Source organism: Anarhichas minor, unplaced genomic scaffold (genome assembly GCF_050575085.1).
Source record: "Anarhichas minor isolate MPS153535 unplaced genomic scaffold, ASM5057508v1 ptg000139l, whole genome shotgun sequence".
In the NCBI taxonomy this organism is placed as follows: Eukaryota; Metazoa; Chordata; class Actinopteri; order Perciformes; family Anarhichadidae; genus Anarhichas; species Anarhichas minor.
The window spans coordinates 77,951-95,279 of NW_027466585.1; the positions used below are offsets into that span (position 1 = coordinate 77,951).

The following is a 17,329-nucleotide window of genomic DNA, read 5'->3' on the forward strand; positions in this document are numbered from 1 at the left end:
TCTGTTACTTTGGACAACGAAGGCTCGTTCCCAGTGAAGATTGTGATTTGTGAGAGTTCATGGAATTACCAGTCGCAGAAATCATCCGTACTGATATAGAGATGTTTAGTCGTGTGTGTGTATAAGGTTCTTCTCCAGAGTCAGAGTTCTACTACAGTAGAGTTTATAGAAACACACAGGAGTACAATGTACTGCTGTGGACGTATTTTAGACTCCTTAAAGAATCTATTACAGTTTAAGCTTTAAACTTTATTTAGAATATTTTCACCTCTTTACTTTGATGTCAGAGAACTGAAGCTGTTATCTTTGATCTCTACAAAGACACCAGACTCCATTCACAGAAACAGTGATTTAACCTCTCAGACCACAGGAGTTGTTGCTCTACTGCTGCCTCCATCTGTTAGTGTGTTTGTGTTATTGTGTTATTGTGTGACTTTGGTGATTCTGAACTACCGCTTTAAAACACCAAAGTCACACAATGACAAGTTAGGAGGCAACAGTAAACCAGCAACTCCTGAGTTCTGAGAGGTTAAATGACTGTTTTTATGAATGGAGTCTGGTGTCTTTGAAGAGAACAAAGATAACAGCTTCAGTTCCCCTCAGAAAGGTCTGTCTGACATCAAAGTAAAGAGGAGAAAATATTCTAAATAAAGCTTAAACTGATATAGATTATTTTAGGAGTCTAAAATATGTGTTTCTATAAACTCTACTGTAGTAGAACACTGATGATGGAGAAGAACCTCATACTAACGCACTTCTAAACATCACTACTGTCCTTTTTAAAATGAATCATCAGTACTGATGCTTAAACTTCAGTGCTTTAGAGTATGGAAACACGAGCTCCGGTTGCCATTTCACTTCTCAACTACAGCATTTTTACCCTCAGTGGGTGTTTGAAACTCAGTGCACCCATTATAGATGAATCCATAATGGCTCATAAAGGCTTGTGCCCGCATGACGACTCAGCATTTCTCCATTTGATGAGCTCTTATAGAGTAATAATGCATTACCCTGCATAGCTCCTAAGTGCTTAAAAGCAACATGGCCCATCCATCAAAAGTGTTACGTTGTGCATTTAAACATCTGAAAGGCTCCTCTCTTCCTCCCGTCTTCAGGCTTACCTCAGAGCTCACCGGACTCCCTGGCCGAGTCCTGGTTCCGGGCCAAACTGAGCCGCCAGCGGAGCTACAGCTCGGCACTGTTCTACGAGGAGTCGGACCTGGACCTGAGCCGCTCGCTGGGCATCCACGCTCTCATCGACAACATGGTCAGCTTCATCAGCGGCGATGTGGGCCTCGCTCCGGCCTTCAAGGAGCCGGAGGAAAGTATGTCCACCAGCCCACAGGCGACTATCCTGGCCATGGAACAGCAACAGAGCAGGGCAGAGGTGAGGGGCTCTCTCAGGACCTCTCTGGGTCTCTGTCTCACTCTAAGTGACGTCGCTTTAAAATGTTGCCTACGAAGCAAAGGATGTCTCATTTAGTTAAATTCCTCAACTCCCCTCTCCTCGTGTCTCTTCCTCGCCTCCTCCGCTCACATCTCAGGTGGAAGGCACTGGGATGCAAGGAGAGGAGGCGAGGAAAATTGATGGATGTACAAACTTAATCCCTGTGTGTTCATGGTAATGAATGAATCTACACGTCATCGATGTGTTTTAACAAGAGGAAGAAGAGATATCAGGCTTTGATACACACACAATACTTCTTGGATACAATCAATATTGTTGTTTTTCAGTAAGAAAATGGTAGAATATAACCAGATTTATTCTTTAAAACTACGTAGTGTCAAATGAATGAGGCAGATTTTCTGAAAACAGTAACACATTATTGGTAATAGTGCAGCTAAAAGATCTAGAAAACACATGCGACGCTGTTAGAATATCCACTCGACCACTGGGATTTGTTTTTAATCTCCAGCTGCGGTTGGAGGCGCTCCACCAGATTGTGGTGTTGATCTCCGGCATGGAGGAGAAGGGCAGCCAGCCCGGGGACGCGGATCGATCCGGCGGCGCCTTCCAGTCCTCCTCCCTGCTCACCTCTGTCAGGTTGCAGTTCCTGGCGGGTTGCTTTGGCCTCGGCACCGTGGGCGCCGGAGGCCTGAAGAGGGAGAGCGTGCAGCTGCATCACTACCAGGTACGTGTGAGCCTCATCAACTGCTGATACTGATGAGCATCGATAGTCAAGTGACAGTTCAGTTTAACTCAAACTTGTAATGCTGCAACATTTTTTGCTGCTTTGATACAAATGGAAAGCTTGCACAGAAGATGTCAAATGTAACTTGATTTACTCAGATTTAAGAGTTGTTGGATACACAGAATTTGGTGGTCGTGACTCTGCATGCACAGCGAAGCACCAATCACAATTACTCTCATCAATTTATCAAACAACCAAAGCAGGAAAAAAGAGAAACACTGAAACAAAAAATTTGATTGCAAAAGTGAGAAAATATTTCTGCTGCAGAAAGGATGATGTTGAAGAAACGGGTACTTTGTTGTCATCTGGTGAAAATAATTTTTATATCACAAAAAAAATAAAAAATTCCCAAAGTCAGTTTTCAGCATATACATAGTTTATATGAAGTGGACGTAGTCATCATGACGTCACCCGTTGGTTTGTGGACTGATGTTTTGAAGACTCGAGTCGGGCGATTTCGCCGTCGCCCCTAAAGCATCCCCTGCTTTATGGTCCGTTTGACTCTAAATGGACCATAATCTACTAAATGAACATCATGCTGTATTGAAGAAGACTTGAAACTAGAGATTGAGACCATAAACTCATGTTTACAATGTTTACTGAGGTAATAAATCAAGAGAGAAGTAGAGTCATTTTCTCATAGACTTCTATACAACCAGAGGAGTCGCCCCCTGGTGGACACTAGAGAGAATGCAGCTTTAACACATGAAGCATCGGCTTCACTCAGCAGAACCGGAGGTTGGCGCCTGGTTGTCAGTAATGTCGTGCAGCCTGAGTAGTGACCATATTAACTGTGTGTTTACATCTTTCTCTTTTGCAGGATGGTGTAAAAGCAACGAAGAGGAGCCTCCAGATGGAAATCCAGACAGCTGTTCATAAGATCTACCAGCAACTGTCTGTCACCCTGGAGAGAGCACTGCAGGCAAACAAGCACCACATAGGTAAGAGAGACGACTGCTGCACGACCTCAGCAGTGGAGCCTCCATCATTTATCAGGATCAAATTATTCAGGTTGTAGAATATACGAATTAAAGACATTGAACATTAACTTTTTTTTGTCGTACCTGCGATCTGCTCTCACTTGTTCATTCAAAGTGCAGGACAACTTTCAAAAGTAGTTAATTGGGCTTGTTTTACATTTACATTACTTCGGGGAAGGTTTTTGACGGGGGCCATGATGGAACACGCCCCCTCAGTTTGGCCTTGATGCCCCGCCCACATTGCCTCAGCCTCTTTCCCGTCAATCAATTTTTTACAGATTCTATTTCAGCATCCTTGAGATTCTGAATACTTATTGAATGCTAAGTGAAACACTGGGCACACAACCAGAGTAGAAGAAGAAGTGTGAGCGTTCTCCTGCTAACAGACTCTGTATGTAAATAATTATGAGGATGAATGTTTAAAAATAAAAAAATAAAACACACCCACAAGTCTTCGATCCACGTCGTTCACAACTGTATTTATAACAGAATATTAACTTTGTCTGCAGGCAACAGACAAAGTAGGAAATAATAACAACAAACGCAAACAGACAAAAAATAAACCTTTTAACTACGCAGATAAATTAATCCGCTCAATTCAACAAAACCTTCCACAACTGAAACGTAAATGCCGATTAATTATTCTATGAAATAAAAAGTTTTTATTTATTTATTTCACTGATAGTTATGTATCCGAGTTAAAATGATCTTTTACTTTTGGGTTAAATTCAGTATTTCTGTCGACCTAAAATCATCGTGCCGTCATTAAATTGACGACACCGACGGCAGAGCGGCTCCTGAAATGATGAATTTCCAGGCTTCGCTTTATTAACAGCCTGTTTGATTATTTTATCTCTTTCTCTCGACCTCTTCTCCGTCCTAGAAGCCCAGCAGCGCCTCCTGCTGGTCACCGTCTTTGCGCTGAGCGTCCGCTACCAGCCGGTGGACGTGTCCCTGGCCATCTCCAGCGGGCTGCTCAGCGTGCTGTCTCAGCTCTGCGGGACGGAGACGATGCTGGGCCAGCCGCTCCAGCTGCTGCAGAAACCCGGAGTGTCTCAGCTCAGCACCGCCCTCAAGGTGGCCTCCACACGCCTGCTGCAGATACTGGCCATCAGCACCGGGTAAGAGCTTTAGAAACCAGAGGAATGAAATCTGCACTTTGTAAAACCCGAAGATTATATCAACAAACTGTTTTGTCCTTTTGATTCGCAGGACGTACGCGGACAAGTTGAGTCCCAAGGTTGTCCAGTCGCTGCTGGATCTGCTCTGCAGTCAGCTGAAGAACCTGCTGTCCCAGGCGGGAGTCAGTCTTCTCTCTTCTGGAAAAGACCAAGAGGACAGCAAACAGGAGGACGGAGCAGACTCTGAAAAGAAAGACTTCAGAGGTGATGAAGGAGTTTTTATAATGCATGGTTAATACATGGTTAATACATGGTTAATACACGGTTAATACATGGTTAATACACGGATAACACACGGATAACACACGGATAACACACGGATAATACACGGATAACACACGGATAATACATACTGGTTTTCATCAACAGAAGCTATGATCAAACACTGTTGTTGACAATAGTATTTCCATTAACTAACTAAAATATAAAACTAATTTAACCTTGTTGGCAAGAATGATTTGGACGTAGACGCAACGTATATGTCTCTGGTAGCGACCTGTCAATCACCGTGTAGCCCCGCCCTAAAGCATCCCCTGCTTTATGGTCTGTTTGACTCTAAATGGACCATAATGTACTAAATGAACATCATGCTGTATTGAAGAAGACTTGAAACTAGAGATTGAGACCATAAACTCATGTTTACAATGTTTACTGAGGTAATAAATCAAGAGAGAAGTAGAGTCATTTTCTCATAGACTTCTATACAACCAGAGGAGTCGCCCCCTGGTGGACACTAGAGAGAATGCAGCTTTAACACATGAAGCATTGACTTTACTGGACAGAACCGGAGGTTGCCGCCTGAAAGAATGGTTAAAAACAGATCCCTTTAAGAGCAATAGTTACTGTGCCTACAGTGAAAGTGTTTGTTTTCCATGAAACATAACCAAAGGTCTGTAATTGTGTCCGTGTTTTTTATTGTCTCGTTCCTCAGCGTTGATCCGTAAGCAGCACACTGCTGAGCTGCACCTCGGAGACTTCCTTGTCTTCCTCAGGAGAGTGGTGTCCTCCAAGGCCATCCAGTCCAAGATGGCCTCCCCTAAATGGACCGAAGTGCTGCTCAACATCGCAGCGCAGAAATGCTGCTTAGGTACAACCAGCCGTTGTGACACACGACACCGTGTAACATGTGCGCCTGCTTCATGTTACAAAGCTGAGATATTCATTAACCCCTCGTGGCTGTTTTGATTCTAGGGGTCCCTCTGGTGGGCAACCTGAGAACTCGGCTCCTGGCTCTTCATGTGCTGGAGGCCGTCCTTCCTGCCTGTGAGGCCAATATGGAGGACGACCAAATGACACAGGTTTGTCGGCTTTCTTTGCTTTTTTTTTTTTGTGCAACTCCTCAATAACAGCCAGTGAGCTGATAAAGTTTGTTCTCCTCTAGGTTGTCGAGCGGCTCTTCGCCCTTTTGTCCGACTGCATGTGGGAAGCTCCCGTTGCTCAAGCCAAACACTCGATCCAGATTAAAGAAAAAGTTCAGGAACTCAAACTGCAGGTGTAGTAATCATCCTCCATCCTCCCCCCCGACTCGTGTTTTGATTATTATGACTATTTGTTCGAGCGGCCGACGGTTTCTTTGATCCCCAGGGCGAGTCAGAGGAGGAGGACGAGAACCTTCCCATCCAGGAAGTGTCCTTTGACCCGGAGAAGGCTCAGTGTTGCATGGTGGAGAACGGCCAGGGTCTGACACATGGCAGTGGGGGTAAAGGCTACGGCCTGGCCTCTACCGGCATCTCCTCTGGATGCTACCAGTGGAAGGTACAGTTACTGTTTATTACCTTATCTCCTGCTGCTTCCACGCGCTCCTCGGATGCTTTGACATCCTGAATTGTGGAAGTTGTTCCGACTTCGGAAGCTACAAAGAAGATGTTCTGTATTTTACTACTCGGAGCATTTAAACAAGACGTTGATAGCCATTACAACTTCCGTAGTCTGAACCAAGACGGCAAACTTTATTACACCTTTCAACCTTGACAAAGGCAACACAGACCAGATCCACTACTTCTGTTCTTACCTTTCACAATAAAAGCCCTCAAATTCACTCAGAGGTATTCACTGAAAGGAAATATCTTACAGTGTCTTCGGCTGTAACAGTTCAGCTCAGACAGTCAGACGCTGCTCTGGGTCAACAGGATGCTGGTTGTTGGTCTTCTGCTTGTGAATCTGTTTTAACCTTTGAAGTGTTGACAAAATTGCATCGCTGCCAGTATGAATAGTTTTGATACAAAATATTAGCAGACGAGTATTTCCCATTATTGTGTTGTCTATTAGTCCCGCCCCCGGTGTGGAAAGACCAACTTTTCGAACTAATCAAGGTCCCTCTACGTGGACAGCAACTAACTGTTACAACCTTATACCCTCTTAAAATTGATACGCAATACATGAATTAATAACAAAGTTTCTCATCGTCAACACGTTTACTTTCGTTCGCCATCTTTCTCAGTCATGTGACGTCAATCGGCAAGTCGTGTAACAAAGTTTTCAACATCTTTCCTAGTTTTTGTTCCGACTTGAGGGGCGGGGCGTTCATGGGAACTTTCCCAGTCGGGAACTCATTTTTTTTTTAAACATTTCAAAATCTTCATGAAGCCAGCTGAATGTACACACCAGGGCTGAATAATCTGATAGTTAAGGAAGGATAACAGTAGAGGCGGAGCATTAATTGATGGGAAACTGTTTTACACAGAAATATAAACTTATCTAATTTTTTGCCTGTTTTGAACCACGTCCCGTTTTATTTCCTCTGTAGTTTTACATCGTGAAGGAGAACCGAGGCAATGAGGGCACGTGTGTGGGCGTTTCACGATGGCCCGTGCACGACTTCAACCACCGCACCACGTCGGACATGTGGCTGTACCGGGCGTACAGCGGGAACCTCTATCACAACGGAGAGCAGACGCTGACTCTGAGCAGCTTCACTCAGGGAGACTTCATCACCTGCGTCCTGGACATGGAGGCCAGAACCATCTCCTTCGGCAAGAACGGAGAGGTGAGACACACTGAATATTGATTTGGATATTTAAAAAATAATTTAAAGTATCACAAACTGCGTTGATCATTGCTAGTCCGTCCCTAAATTATGAATGTCTCGTCTGGACATGGACACGCATGCATATTCATTTATTCACACACAATTCAATAGCAAAGACGAAACATAAAAGAGCTACATGTCCTCCTCGGGGTTCTGTGTTCATCTCTAACTGCTGACTTGTGATTCAACAGGAACCAAAGTTGGCCTTCGAGGACGTTGACGCCACAGAGCTCTATCCCTGTGTGATGTTCTACAGCAGTAACCCAGGAGAGAAGGTAACGCACATAAACATCCACCTACTGCTCCATCTGCAGGAGTTCTTTCATCTGCTCATTTTTACAGTGACTCAGCTGTTACTGGGGGATGAGATTCCATAACTTTAAGCTTTTGTTCTGGTATGATCTCTGAGGGCGGATTCACAGAAGGATTGTTAGGGTTTTGCAGCTGTTAAACCTGCACAAATAATACAAAAAAAACCCTGTGTGATTCTTCTAGCAACAAATAATACTCACCCCCTGTGTCATTTACTCATATTTAAATGAGGTAGTATGCAAAAATGTGGCCATTTTTATGTTAATGAGCCACATTGCAAAAACAGTCCAATTCACAAAGACCATTACACGCAGTTACACTAATGTGATGCTTTCTATATATATATATATTATATATATATATATATTATATATATATATATATTATATATGTATATTCTGCTTATTTGTTCCAGGTTAAGATCTGTGACATGCAGATGAGGGGCACACCTCGAGACCTCTTACCTGGCAACCCGGTCTGCAGCCCCATGGCCACTGTCCTGGCCGAGGCCACTACGCAGCTGATCCGCATCCTGCATCGCACCGACCTCTGGACCCACCGCATCAACGAGACCATGACCGAGCGGCTCCACAGGATCAAGCCTTGCTTTAGGGAGTCCGCCGGCACGTCCGGTGGCGGGGGTCAGAGGCTGAAGAAGAGTCGCTCGGTGCAGAGCCGCGAGGAGCACGACGCCCAGAGGGAAAGCCAGGAGACGCCCACGAGGACGGAGGAGGAGCGGGGACGCCACGGGCGGCAGCACGGCCTGGGGGAGCTGTCGGAGCACCACCTGAGGACGCTCTGCACGGAGGTGTGGCCGGTCCTGGCGGTGATCGGAGGGGCGGACGCGGGCCTGCGTGTCGGCGGGAGATGTGTGCACAAGCAGACCGGGAGGCACGCCACACTACTGGGCGTGGTGAAGGAAGGCAGCACCTCGGCGAAGGTGCAGTGGGACGAGGCCGAGATCACCATCAGGTACGGGGGGTTGTGGCACCTTTCTTTGACATTTTTATACGTTGCTATATTTGTTATTTGCTGGTATATTTTACAGATATACCAAATTGTAAGCAAGTTGTGAATTTATTTCAACATCGGCCATGTAAAGATTTTGACTGTCACTGCACACTCAAACAATATGTGCTGAGTCAGCAGCTTTTGCTTTTAACGAGGGGAAATCCATCACATGATTGTTGGTCCAACAGCAGCGCTCTGCACGATGTTAGAGACGCACCGACAGCAAGTCTTCTTATTGGCTGATCCTGATTCCTTAAATCGTTTTGAATAGTCTGACCTGCTGATTCAGAGGTCATTTATAGTTTAGACAAACTTTCCTCTTAACTTTTCTTTAAATGGAAAATTTAATTGGATGTTCATAAATTATGAACATGATTTGTAAATTTTCATATCATAGAAAACATTCTATTCTATACTGATGTATGTAGGTCTGTTTTAGAGTCAACGATTTATTATCCGTCTAAAGTGATGTATTTATTTATCTGTTTATACAAAACTATGAATGAATCTATTTACAAGAATGTAAAGTGTGTATATTATGTTTTATTAACTCACTGCGTGGAATATATATCAATATGATATATGTGAATATATTTCTTGTGTTTACCTGATGGTCTGAATAAGTCGCTAAATATGTCGCCAGTTGTTGTTTTTTTTTAGAAATAAAGTCGATAAGAGGGTTTGAAATGCGTGTAAATTCAAACCAGCACAGAATGGTCTGTATGTGAAACTGATCGGTGCGTCTCCAGTGCTCGTGTGACTTATGGTCGTCGGCAGTTTGACCTCATGGCTGATGAGAATGTATTCTGGAGCTTTCTTCACTGCCTGTATTCACATCCCTCTGACACCCTGCATTAGCCTCTTCATCGGTTTATTTTTCACCCTCCATTTCCCCCTCGCTCTAATTCACTGTTTTCATGTTTGTTATTGACTCATCATTAATCCACAACTCTTCTGCACGATGATTCACCGAGCGGCATGATTTTGTGCCATACCCACACACTCCATTTCTTTATTTGTCTCGCATGCTGTGCTCTTTCTCTCCTGCCCTTTCCCTCACTTTGTGTTTCCTTCCCTTGTCTCCTTTCACTCTCCACTCCCTTCTATTAAAGCTTCCCAACTTTCTGGTCGCCTAGTGACACTCCGCTTTACAACCTGGAGCCCTGCGAGCCGCTGCCCTTCGACGTGGCGCGTTTCCGTGGCCTCACCGCCTCGCTGCTGTTGGACCTCACCTACCTCACCAGCATCCACGAGGAGACCGCCGCCAAGCTCAGCTCGCGACGCCACGACAAGAAGCACCGCGGCGCGGCCTCGTCCGGGCAGGAGCCAGCCGGGAACGAGGACAAGGCGGAGAGCGAGGAGCACAACCGCAACGAGCAAAAAGATAACGGCGGAGCGGCTCCAAACATCACAACCTCTGACCTCCGAGTGTCCCACAGCCTGGACGAGGTGAAAGCACACGCGGCGCCCAACTCAAAGTCGGAGAGCGAGATCTCCTCTGTGGCTGGCGGGAACGAGACCCTCTTCACCGTGGCTCCTCACACTCCCGCCGAGGGGAACAGGAAGAAAGGCCACGAGCACGGATCCCGCGGCCACGAGTCCTCCCCTGTTGCCACGCAGTCTGAAATCCACGCGGTGCAGCTGTCCTACCTCTACCTGGGAGCCATGAAGACCCTCAGCACCCTGCTGAGCTGCAGCAAGTACGCCGAGCTGCTGCTCATACCAAAGGTATAAGAGATATCCGATATATATAAATATATATATCAGAGCTCACGGAGTACAACAGTCAGATGAATCACACACATGCTCCTCAGCGGTGTGAGGAAATGTACAGGGTTTAGTAGTGTGAGCTTCTTCTCCATCGTCAGTGTTTTACTACAGTAGACGGAGTTTGGAGAAGACAAGAGTTTAGTTTTTTATGCACTAACGATGCATAAGTACCTCAGACAACATCCAATATATCCCTCTAACTTTTTTGAGGAAACAAATGGCTTCATAGTTCAACAATAATATTAAAATGTTTAAATCTATAGCAGTTCATAGATTACATTCTAATCAAAACACATTTGTATCCATGCGAATATGTTAAGTACATGTCTAATATCTTAATACATTTCTCTTGTGTTGTTCTTTAACATAACTAAGACTATAGAAGTGCAGAAAATATGTAAAAAACAAACATTTGAGAACCTCTGCTTTAAGGAGTTTTATTTCTAACGGAAGGATCTGAGAATAGTAAAGATATAACTGTGAATAAGTGCATTTATGTTTTTCACCTCCCTTCCCTGTTTTTATATGTATGTTTTTCTTTTCTATAACTAGAATCATTAAATATGGATACATGTGTGTCTGCTGGTGTGAAGCAGATCCAGGGCATCGTGCTCATCTGTCCTCTCCTCTGACATTAAGGTGATACCAGAAGCAGCGCCCAGCGGCCACAATGCGGATCTGAACGCCGGCACCGGAGGAAGCACAGCTGCCACCTCGCCGGTGTGCCAGGAAGAAGTGGAGATGCGGGCGGCTCTGCAGTTCCTCATGCGCCACATGGTGAAGCGGGCGGTGATGCGCTCCCCCATCAAGCGGGCCTTGGGCCTGGCCGACCTGGAGAGGGCGCAGGCCATGATCTACAAGCTGGTGGTGAACGGGCTGCTGGAGGAGCCCAGCGGGGGAAAGGCCAAGCCTGGTGAGAATATGAAGCCACGTGAAGCCCGGAGAGCTCTTACTGACAAAGCTTTGTGTTTCTCAGGGCTCCACGCTAAGCTATGGGCCAGATAGACAAACTGACTTCTCCAGAATAGAAAACAACGGCCTATTAATGAATAAATACAATCAACAAAGAGTTGAGCAATTAGAAAATAAATGTACTTTGTTACTGTCATCGATAGTGGTTATTATATAAAAACTCACTTCATAGTGTTATGAAATCAAACCGGTCATACTCTCCTCTCTCATATCTATTTCATGTTGTGAAAACATCTCCTTCAAACAACTGGATTCATTAAAGTTTTCTGCCAAAAACTACATTTTACAAGATTACATTTAAGCGTTGTAATCATAGACTCTAGGTTGTAATTTACCTTTGCCCAAAACCCATTTTTTACTGGAGCTTGAACGCACCGCAATGTAACTGAATGGAACCTCCGTACATTAGCGCCTTAAAAAGCAGGACTGTGCTACGGAGCGACGCCGTGCCTGCAGCAGAAGAGCTGTTCACTATTATTAATCTGAGCAGCATGCATGGCGATGAATTATAATATAATATAATATATCTACATGTCTGCGTGAGGCATCCGACACACAAAGTTCACTTTTCCCCCGGGGCTTTTCGTCTCCCTCAGGAGTTAGGAGTGAACCAGAAGGTGAGGGGGAAGGCACGGAGGGCGAGCAGTTGGCTCAAACCCCGATCACCACCAGCCCCTCGGCCTCCAGCACCACCTCCTTCATGAGCTCCTCGCTGGAGGACACCACGACTGCCACCACGCCCGTCACAGACACGGAGACCGTCCCCGCCTCGGAGTCTCCGGGGGTCATGCCTCTCAGCCTCCTCAGGTCAGAGCAGATGGCCGCAGCCAAGCCAGCCTTTTGTTTCTCATGAATGATTCAAACTGAGATGATTATTTTAATGCTTCTCTGTGATCCGACAGGCAAATGTTCTCGAGCTACCCGACCACCACCCTGGTTCCAACCCGGCGAGCTCAGACTCCTCCGGTGTCGTATCTGCCGACCTCACCCTCTGACGAGGTCGGCCGCCGGCAGAGTCTCACCTCCCCCGACTCCCAACCCTCCAGACCTCAGAACAGAATGGGTACCTGTAAGTCTGCCAGACTGCCATGCATGTAAACATCGCTGTTCTGCTGCTGAAAAGCTTGTACAGTATGTTGATGTAAGCCAGAGTTACTGTGTTTTCTTTAGTCGTTACAAACCGATACATAAAACTGATTTCATTGATTTTTCTTACTGCAAGCTGGTAAACAGAGATGTAAACGATGCAGGTTTATGAGGAAGAGGATGGATTCAACACCTTTCTTAGAGCTCAAGGATACAAAGTGAATCTGAACCACAGACTGTGTATAAGAAGTGGACGTAGTCATCGTGACATCACTCGTTAGTTTGTGGACTGATGTTTTAAAGCCTTGAGTTCAACAATTTATCCGTCGCCATCTGAGGAGGAGTGACGTAGAGACGCCGTATACGTCTCTGGTAGAGACCTGTCAATCACCGTGTAGCCCCGCCCTAAAGCATCCCCTGCTTTATGGTCTGTGTGACTCTAAATGGACCATAATGTACTAAATGAACATCATGCTGTATTGAAGAAGACTTGAAACTAGAGATTGAGACCATAAACTCATGTTTACAATGTTTACTGAGGTAATAAATCAAGAGAGAAGTAGAGTCATTTTCTCATAGACTTCTATACAACCAGAGGAGTCGCCCCCTGGTGGACACTAGAGAGAATGCAGCTTTAAGACATGAAGCATTGACTTCATTTTTCAGAACCGAAGGTCTCCCTCCGCCTGGTTTACAAGAAAATTCCAGAGGGAACCTTTTAAATATTAGATGATGATTTAAACAATGGGCCTCTCTCTGTGATTTAGTACCTCTGCTTGTTTTCACTGAAGCTTAAGATATTCTTAATAATGTCTTCTGACATTAATAGAGCTGCTCTATATTTCAGGCTCCACTGTGACACACTGAGGGAAACCCTGCAACATTTGAATTATTCTCTCATTCCAAAAGTTCAAACCAACATCCCAGATTTCATGATGATGGTCTCTAATGTTGTTGTTGTTTGCTCCAGCTCTGTCGGACCCCAGCAGCCGGCTGTCTACGTCTCCTCCTCCTCCTCCTGCCATCGCTGTGCCCCTGTTGGAGATGGGCTTCTCTCTGCGCCAGATCACCAAAGCTCTGGAAGCCACTGGTCCGTCTCACCTCTCTGCTGTTTTAGTATATTCATCAACTATATGTATATACATACAGCTAACCATTATATTCATCAACTATATGTATATACATACAGCTAACCATTATATTCATCAACTATATGTATATACATACAACTAACCATTATATTCATCGTTGATTTTATCTATGGGTTATTATTTTATTTTTGACGTTGATTTTGATGCATTTCTATTTCTTGTGCAGGAAACTAGTGAAATATGAGAAAATAGTTAAAACTGTAGTTTTGAAGCCAGGGCTCCAGATCTAAAGGCTGATACAGATGTTACGCTGTCATGGCTGTTGGATCAAAGATTTTGGTTTTGATTTGTTTCAATGGAAACATTTCTGTCCATAAGGAGCTGAGGGGTCTGATTTTGGCAACACAGTTTTTTATAGATTCATTATAGTACGTGAGGTTCAACTCCCACAAAGGAAAATACTCGCAGCTTTGCATTAACGAAGCCAAAATGATGCAAAAGTTAAAAAGCCAAACGTGAAGGATAAAGCTTGAATGTCTCGTTTTTGTTTGACAGAACAGACGCAACAGTTTACAATTCTTAAAAGTACATTTATTTAAAATGTCTGTATTATTAGCAACTAATGCAAGTGAATTCAAAATGCAAAACAAACAGTGATTAGGTAGTAATTAGAGCATTATATAATTATGGCGTTGCATTTGAAATGAGTATTTCTATATACAGCAGGTCGTCCATCATAAACTTGTTATGACTCGTTGTCTGATCCAATCCTGTTAATCTCAGGCGCTCGAGGAGAAGCAGACGCTCAGAACATCACGGTGCTCGCCATGTGGATGATCGAGCATCCGGGCACGGAGGACGAGCAGGACGAGCCTCACACCAGAGGAGGCGTCGACGGGTCCGACTCGTCCTGTCCCGGTGCAACGGCCTCTTCTGGAGGCAAATCTCTGGACCGGAGCCCGTACCTGTGCTCGCCCGGAGACATCGCCAGCGCAGACGCTTCAGAGATGGAGGAGGGCTTCAGCGAGAGGTACAGACGAGAAGTCTTAAAATGAAAGTGTTTTTAATAACAGACGTCTTCTTGAATACATGTTGAGTCATCAATTAACAAGCGTGGTCAAAAAGAGAAAACTAATTCCAAAACGTTTTTTTTATATGCCTTTAAAGGTTCATCTGTGTGTGTGTGTGTGTTTGTGGGCCTGTTAGTTTTGTGTGTTTGAGAGAGTCGTGCCACTCACCTGAAGCGTTGCTGTAAACATTACAGAAGGAACCGACACTCCAGCTTTTTATTTGTGAAAGTCTATATAGAAAAGTCTATGTTTGTGTACTTTGTAGTCCTGAGGGCCTGGACCAGGACAGTGCGGCGGCCTCCAGCGGCGGTCCGCTCAGAGGCCTTTATTTTGTTCTACTTTGTCATTGAAAGGAAGTAAAATGGAGCTCATGTCATTTTATTCTCTGATGTGTATTCAGGTATAAAGGACAGGCTCCGGACCTGCTGGGAAAGCAGGACAGTGTCTATGAAGGTACGGCGTGTTGTGATAAACAGATGTTTGGGTTCTCTTGTAAACAAGCTCAGTAATAGTGTTTGTTTTCAATTCAAACTAGATATTTCTTTTATAGTTTAGAGGGTAGGATTTAAATTTTGTTTAATATTTATTGTCGTTATTATCTACCTCATTGCCGGTGTTTTGGTTAAAGTATAAGTTGAAACATCAAAGTATGGTTTACATTTCGTCATTCGCAAGTGCCTTCATCCTTTCAAGTGTAACTTGATGTTAATTCTGTGTATGTCTTCAAATGCTCTGCGTCTGTCCGTCCCGCTGCAGAGGACTGGGACATGCTGGACGTCGACGAAGACGAGAAGCTGACGGGGGAGGGAGAGTTTGAGCTGTTGTCTGGACCGTTGGGCCTCAGCGAGCGCAGGATCGTCCCCGAGGCCCTCCAGTTCCCCGACAGCGACCCGCTGGGGGCCTCCATTGCGATGGTGACGGCCAGCAACAGCATGGAGGAGACCCTGCTGCAGATAGGTGAGGACGAGAGCCCATCACAGCAACACGTGTGATGGTATCGGCCTGAAGTGAAGCAGTAAACTGACTGTGTGTTGTTGTTGTTCAGGCTGTCAGACCTCGGTGGATAAGAGTTCATCGGGCAGAGTGACCCTCGGCGAGCAGGCGGCCGCCCTCCAGAACCCCCACGACCGGGTGATGGCGCTGAGGAGGGTGACGGCCACGGCCCAGGTGCTGCTGGCCCGGACCATGGTGATGAGAGCCCTGTCCCTGCTGTCCGTCAGGTACTCTTCACTAACCACTCCCTCTGGCTGGGCTCTGTGTTTACATCTTCATCTTCTTTGTCTTCTTTCATTCTTTTTAGACACGCATTAAAAGTTAAAATATTCTCAACTTTTCAGTGCGGAGTTGCACCGCTTGTCAATGTCACGCTTGACTGAGGCAGCCAGTCAAATCAAGCAAAAGGCGGGCTTTACTACTTTACTCCTGACTTCCTGATTTGATGCCGGTAGATGTGGTAGGAACGGACATTGATGTTACCGATTTAACTATATAATTCCCTCCTCCTCATCCAACAGCAGAGCAACAGAGAGCTCGACGTCTGCATTACATCTATTTGTTCTCCATTATTTACGTTTGATCGCTCCACCGGCTCATCAGCTGTTTTGCCCGACTCGCTTCGCCAAGAGGTGTTTTTGAAGCATCGCTTGTTGCGACTTGTCTCACTGTGATCGGCCCCGAAGACACTTCGGCATTGGCTTCGCTTTTCAGAACCAGAGGTGGCCGCCTCACTACAACCCTAAAAATGTCCTTGGCGGTTGGATGGAAGCAGCTTTCTGTCTGTTGTGTAATATGTGACTTCTCTCTCTTCCCTCCCACACAGCGGCTCGAGCTGCAGCCTCGCAGCCGGTCTGGAGTCTCTGGGTCTAACCAACATCAGGACTCTGGTCAGGCTGATGTGTCTGGCGGCAGCCGGCCGAGCCGGTCTGTCCACCAGCCCCACGTCGGGCTCCGGTCACGCCGAAAGGCCCCGTGGGGCCGCCAAGGCCAGCAAACCCATCTCCTGTCTGGCTTACCTCAGCACCGCGGTGGGCTGCTTGGCCTCCAACAGTCCCAACGCGGCCAAGGTGCTGGTGCAGCTCTGCACTGAGGTACGCCATGATTGATGATTGACTGATTCAACACATCAGAGGCAAACATCAAATGTCTTTTAGGTGTCTCAGACAAGCAGCTAATTGATTATTGACTAAAAGTCTTTGTTTTTTGTGTTTTGGGGATTTTTTTCGCCCTTTATATAGATTTAGGACAATAGAGAAGTAACAGTAAATACGCGCGACTTGAACTGGGGATGTTGTATTTACTTTGTCAAGGACACCCTTTGTTTTTGCTTATTGATGGCCCGTGGCATGTGATGGAATATACTGAAATAAAATCACAGTTGAGCTGCTTCATCCGCCAACAGTGACCTGTATTAAAGCTGAAACATTATTGTTTTTAACATTGGAACACCTGGTGAGTGAATGAAGGAGCAGCATCAGGTCCAGCCGGAGAACTAAAAGTGATCATCTATAAATTATAATATGGAGCTTGAATCAGGAGGTGTTTAGCTTAGCTTAGCATAAAGACTTGAAGGTGCCTGGCTCTGTCCACAGTTTATAAAGAACACCTACCAGCACCTCTGAAGCTGAGTAATAAACACA

The 17,329-nt window shown here is 45.4% G+C and overlaps 1 protein-coding gene across 1 annotated transcript in view; it reads left to right on the forward strand.

Annotated features, from left to right (window-relative positions):
• Positions 1-17,329, forward strand: part of LOC142943544 (putative E3 ubiquitin-protein ligase HERC1) — a 67,418-nt gene that overhangs the window by 25,556 nt on the left and 24,533 nt on the right. The window contains exons 26-48 of the mRNA XM_076085109.1: positions 1,116-1,387; positions 1,917-2,132; positions 3,013-3,133; positions 4,056-4,293; positions 4,385-4,557; positions 5,285-5,440; positions 5,545-5,651; positions 5,735-5,845; positions 5,938-6,108; positions 7,100-7,339; positions 7,573-7,656; positions 8,109-8,665; positions 9,817-10,432; positions 11,114-11,387; positions 12,043-12,253; positions 12,349-12,515; positions 13,503-13,622; positions 14,407-14,653; positions 14,959-15,012; positions 15,094-15,146; positions 15,450-15,650; positions 15,739-15,913; positions 16,513-16,780. Coding sequence (XP_075941224.1) covers positions 1,116-1,387; positions 1,917-2,132; positions 3,013-3,133; positions 4,056-4,293; positions 4,385-4,557; positions 5,285-5,440; positions 5,545-5,651; positions 5,735-5,845; positions 5,938-6,108; positions 7,100-7,339; positions 7,573-7,656; positions 8,109-8,665; positions 9,817-10,432; positions 11,114-11,387; positions 12,043-12,253; positions 12,349-12,515; positions 13,503-13,622; positions 14,407-14,653; positions 14,959-15,012; positions 15,094-15,146; positions 15,450-15,650; positions 15,739-15,913; positions 16,513-16,780 — 4,832 coding nt within the window. The remainder of the gene's footprint in view (positions 1-1,115; positions 1,388-1,916; positions 2,133-3,012; positions 3,134-4,055; positions 4,294-4,384; positions 4,558-5,284; positions 5,441-5,544; positions 5,652-5,734; positions 5,846-5,937; positions 6,109-7,099; positions 7,340-7,572; positions 7,657-8,108; positions 8,666-9,816; positions 10,433-11,113; positions 11,388-12,042; positions 12,254-12,348; positions 12,516-13,502; positions 13,623-14,406; positions 14,654-14,958; positions 15,013-15,093; positions 15,147-15,449; positions 15,651-15,738; positions 15,914-16,512; positions 16,781-17,329) is intronic.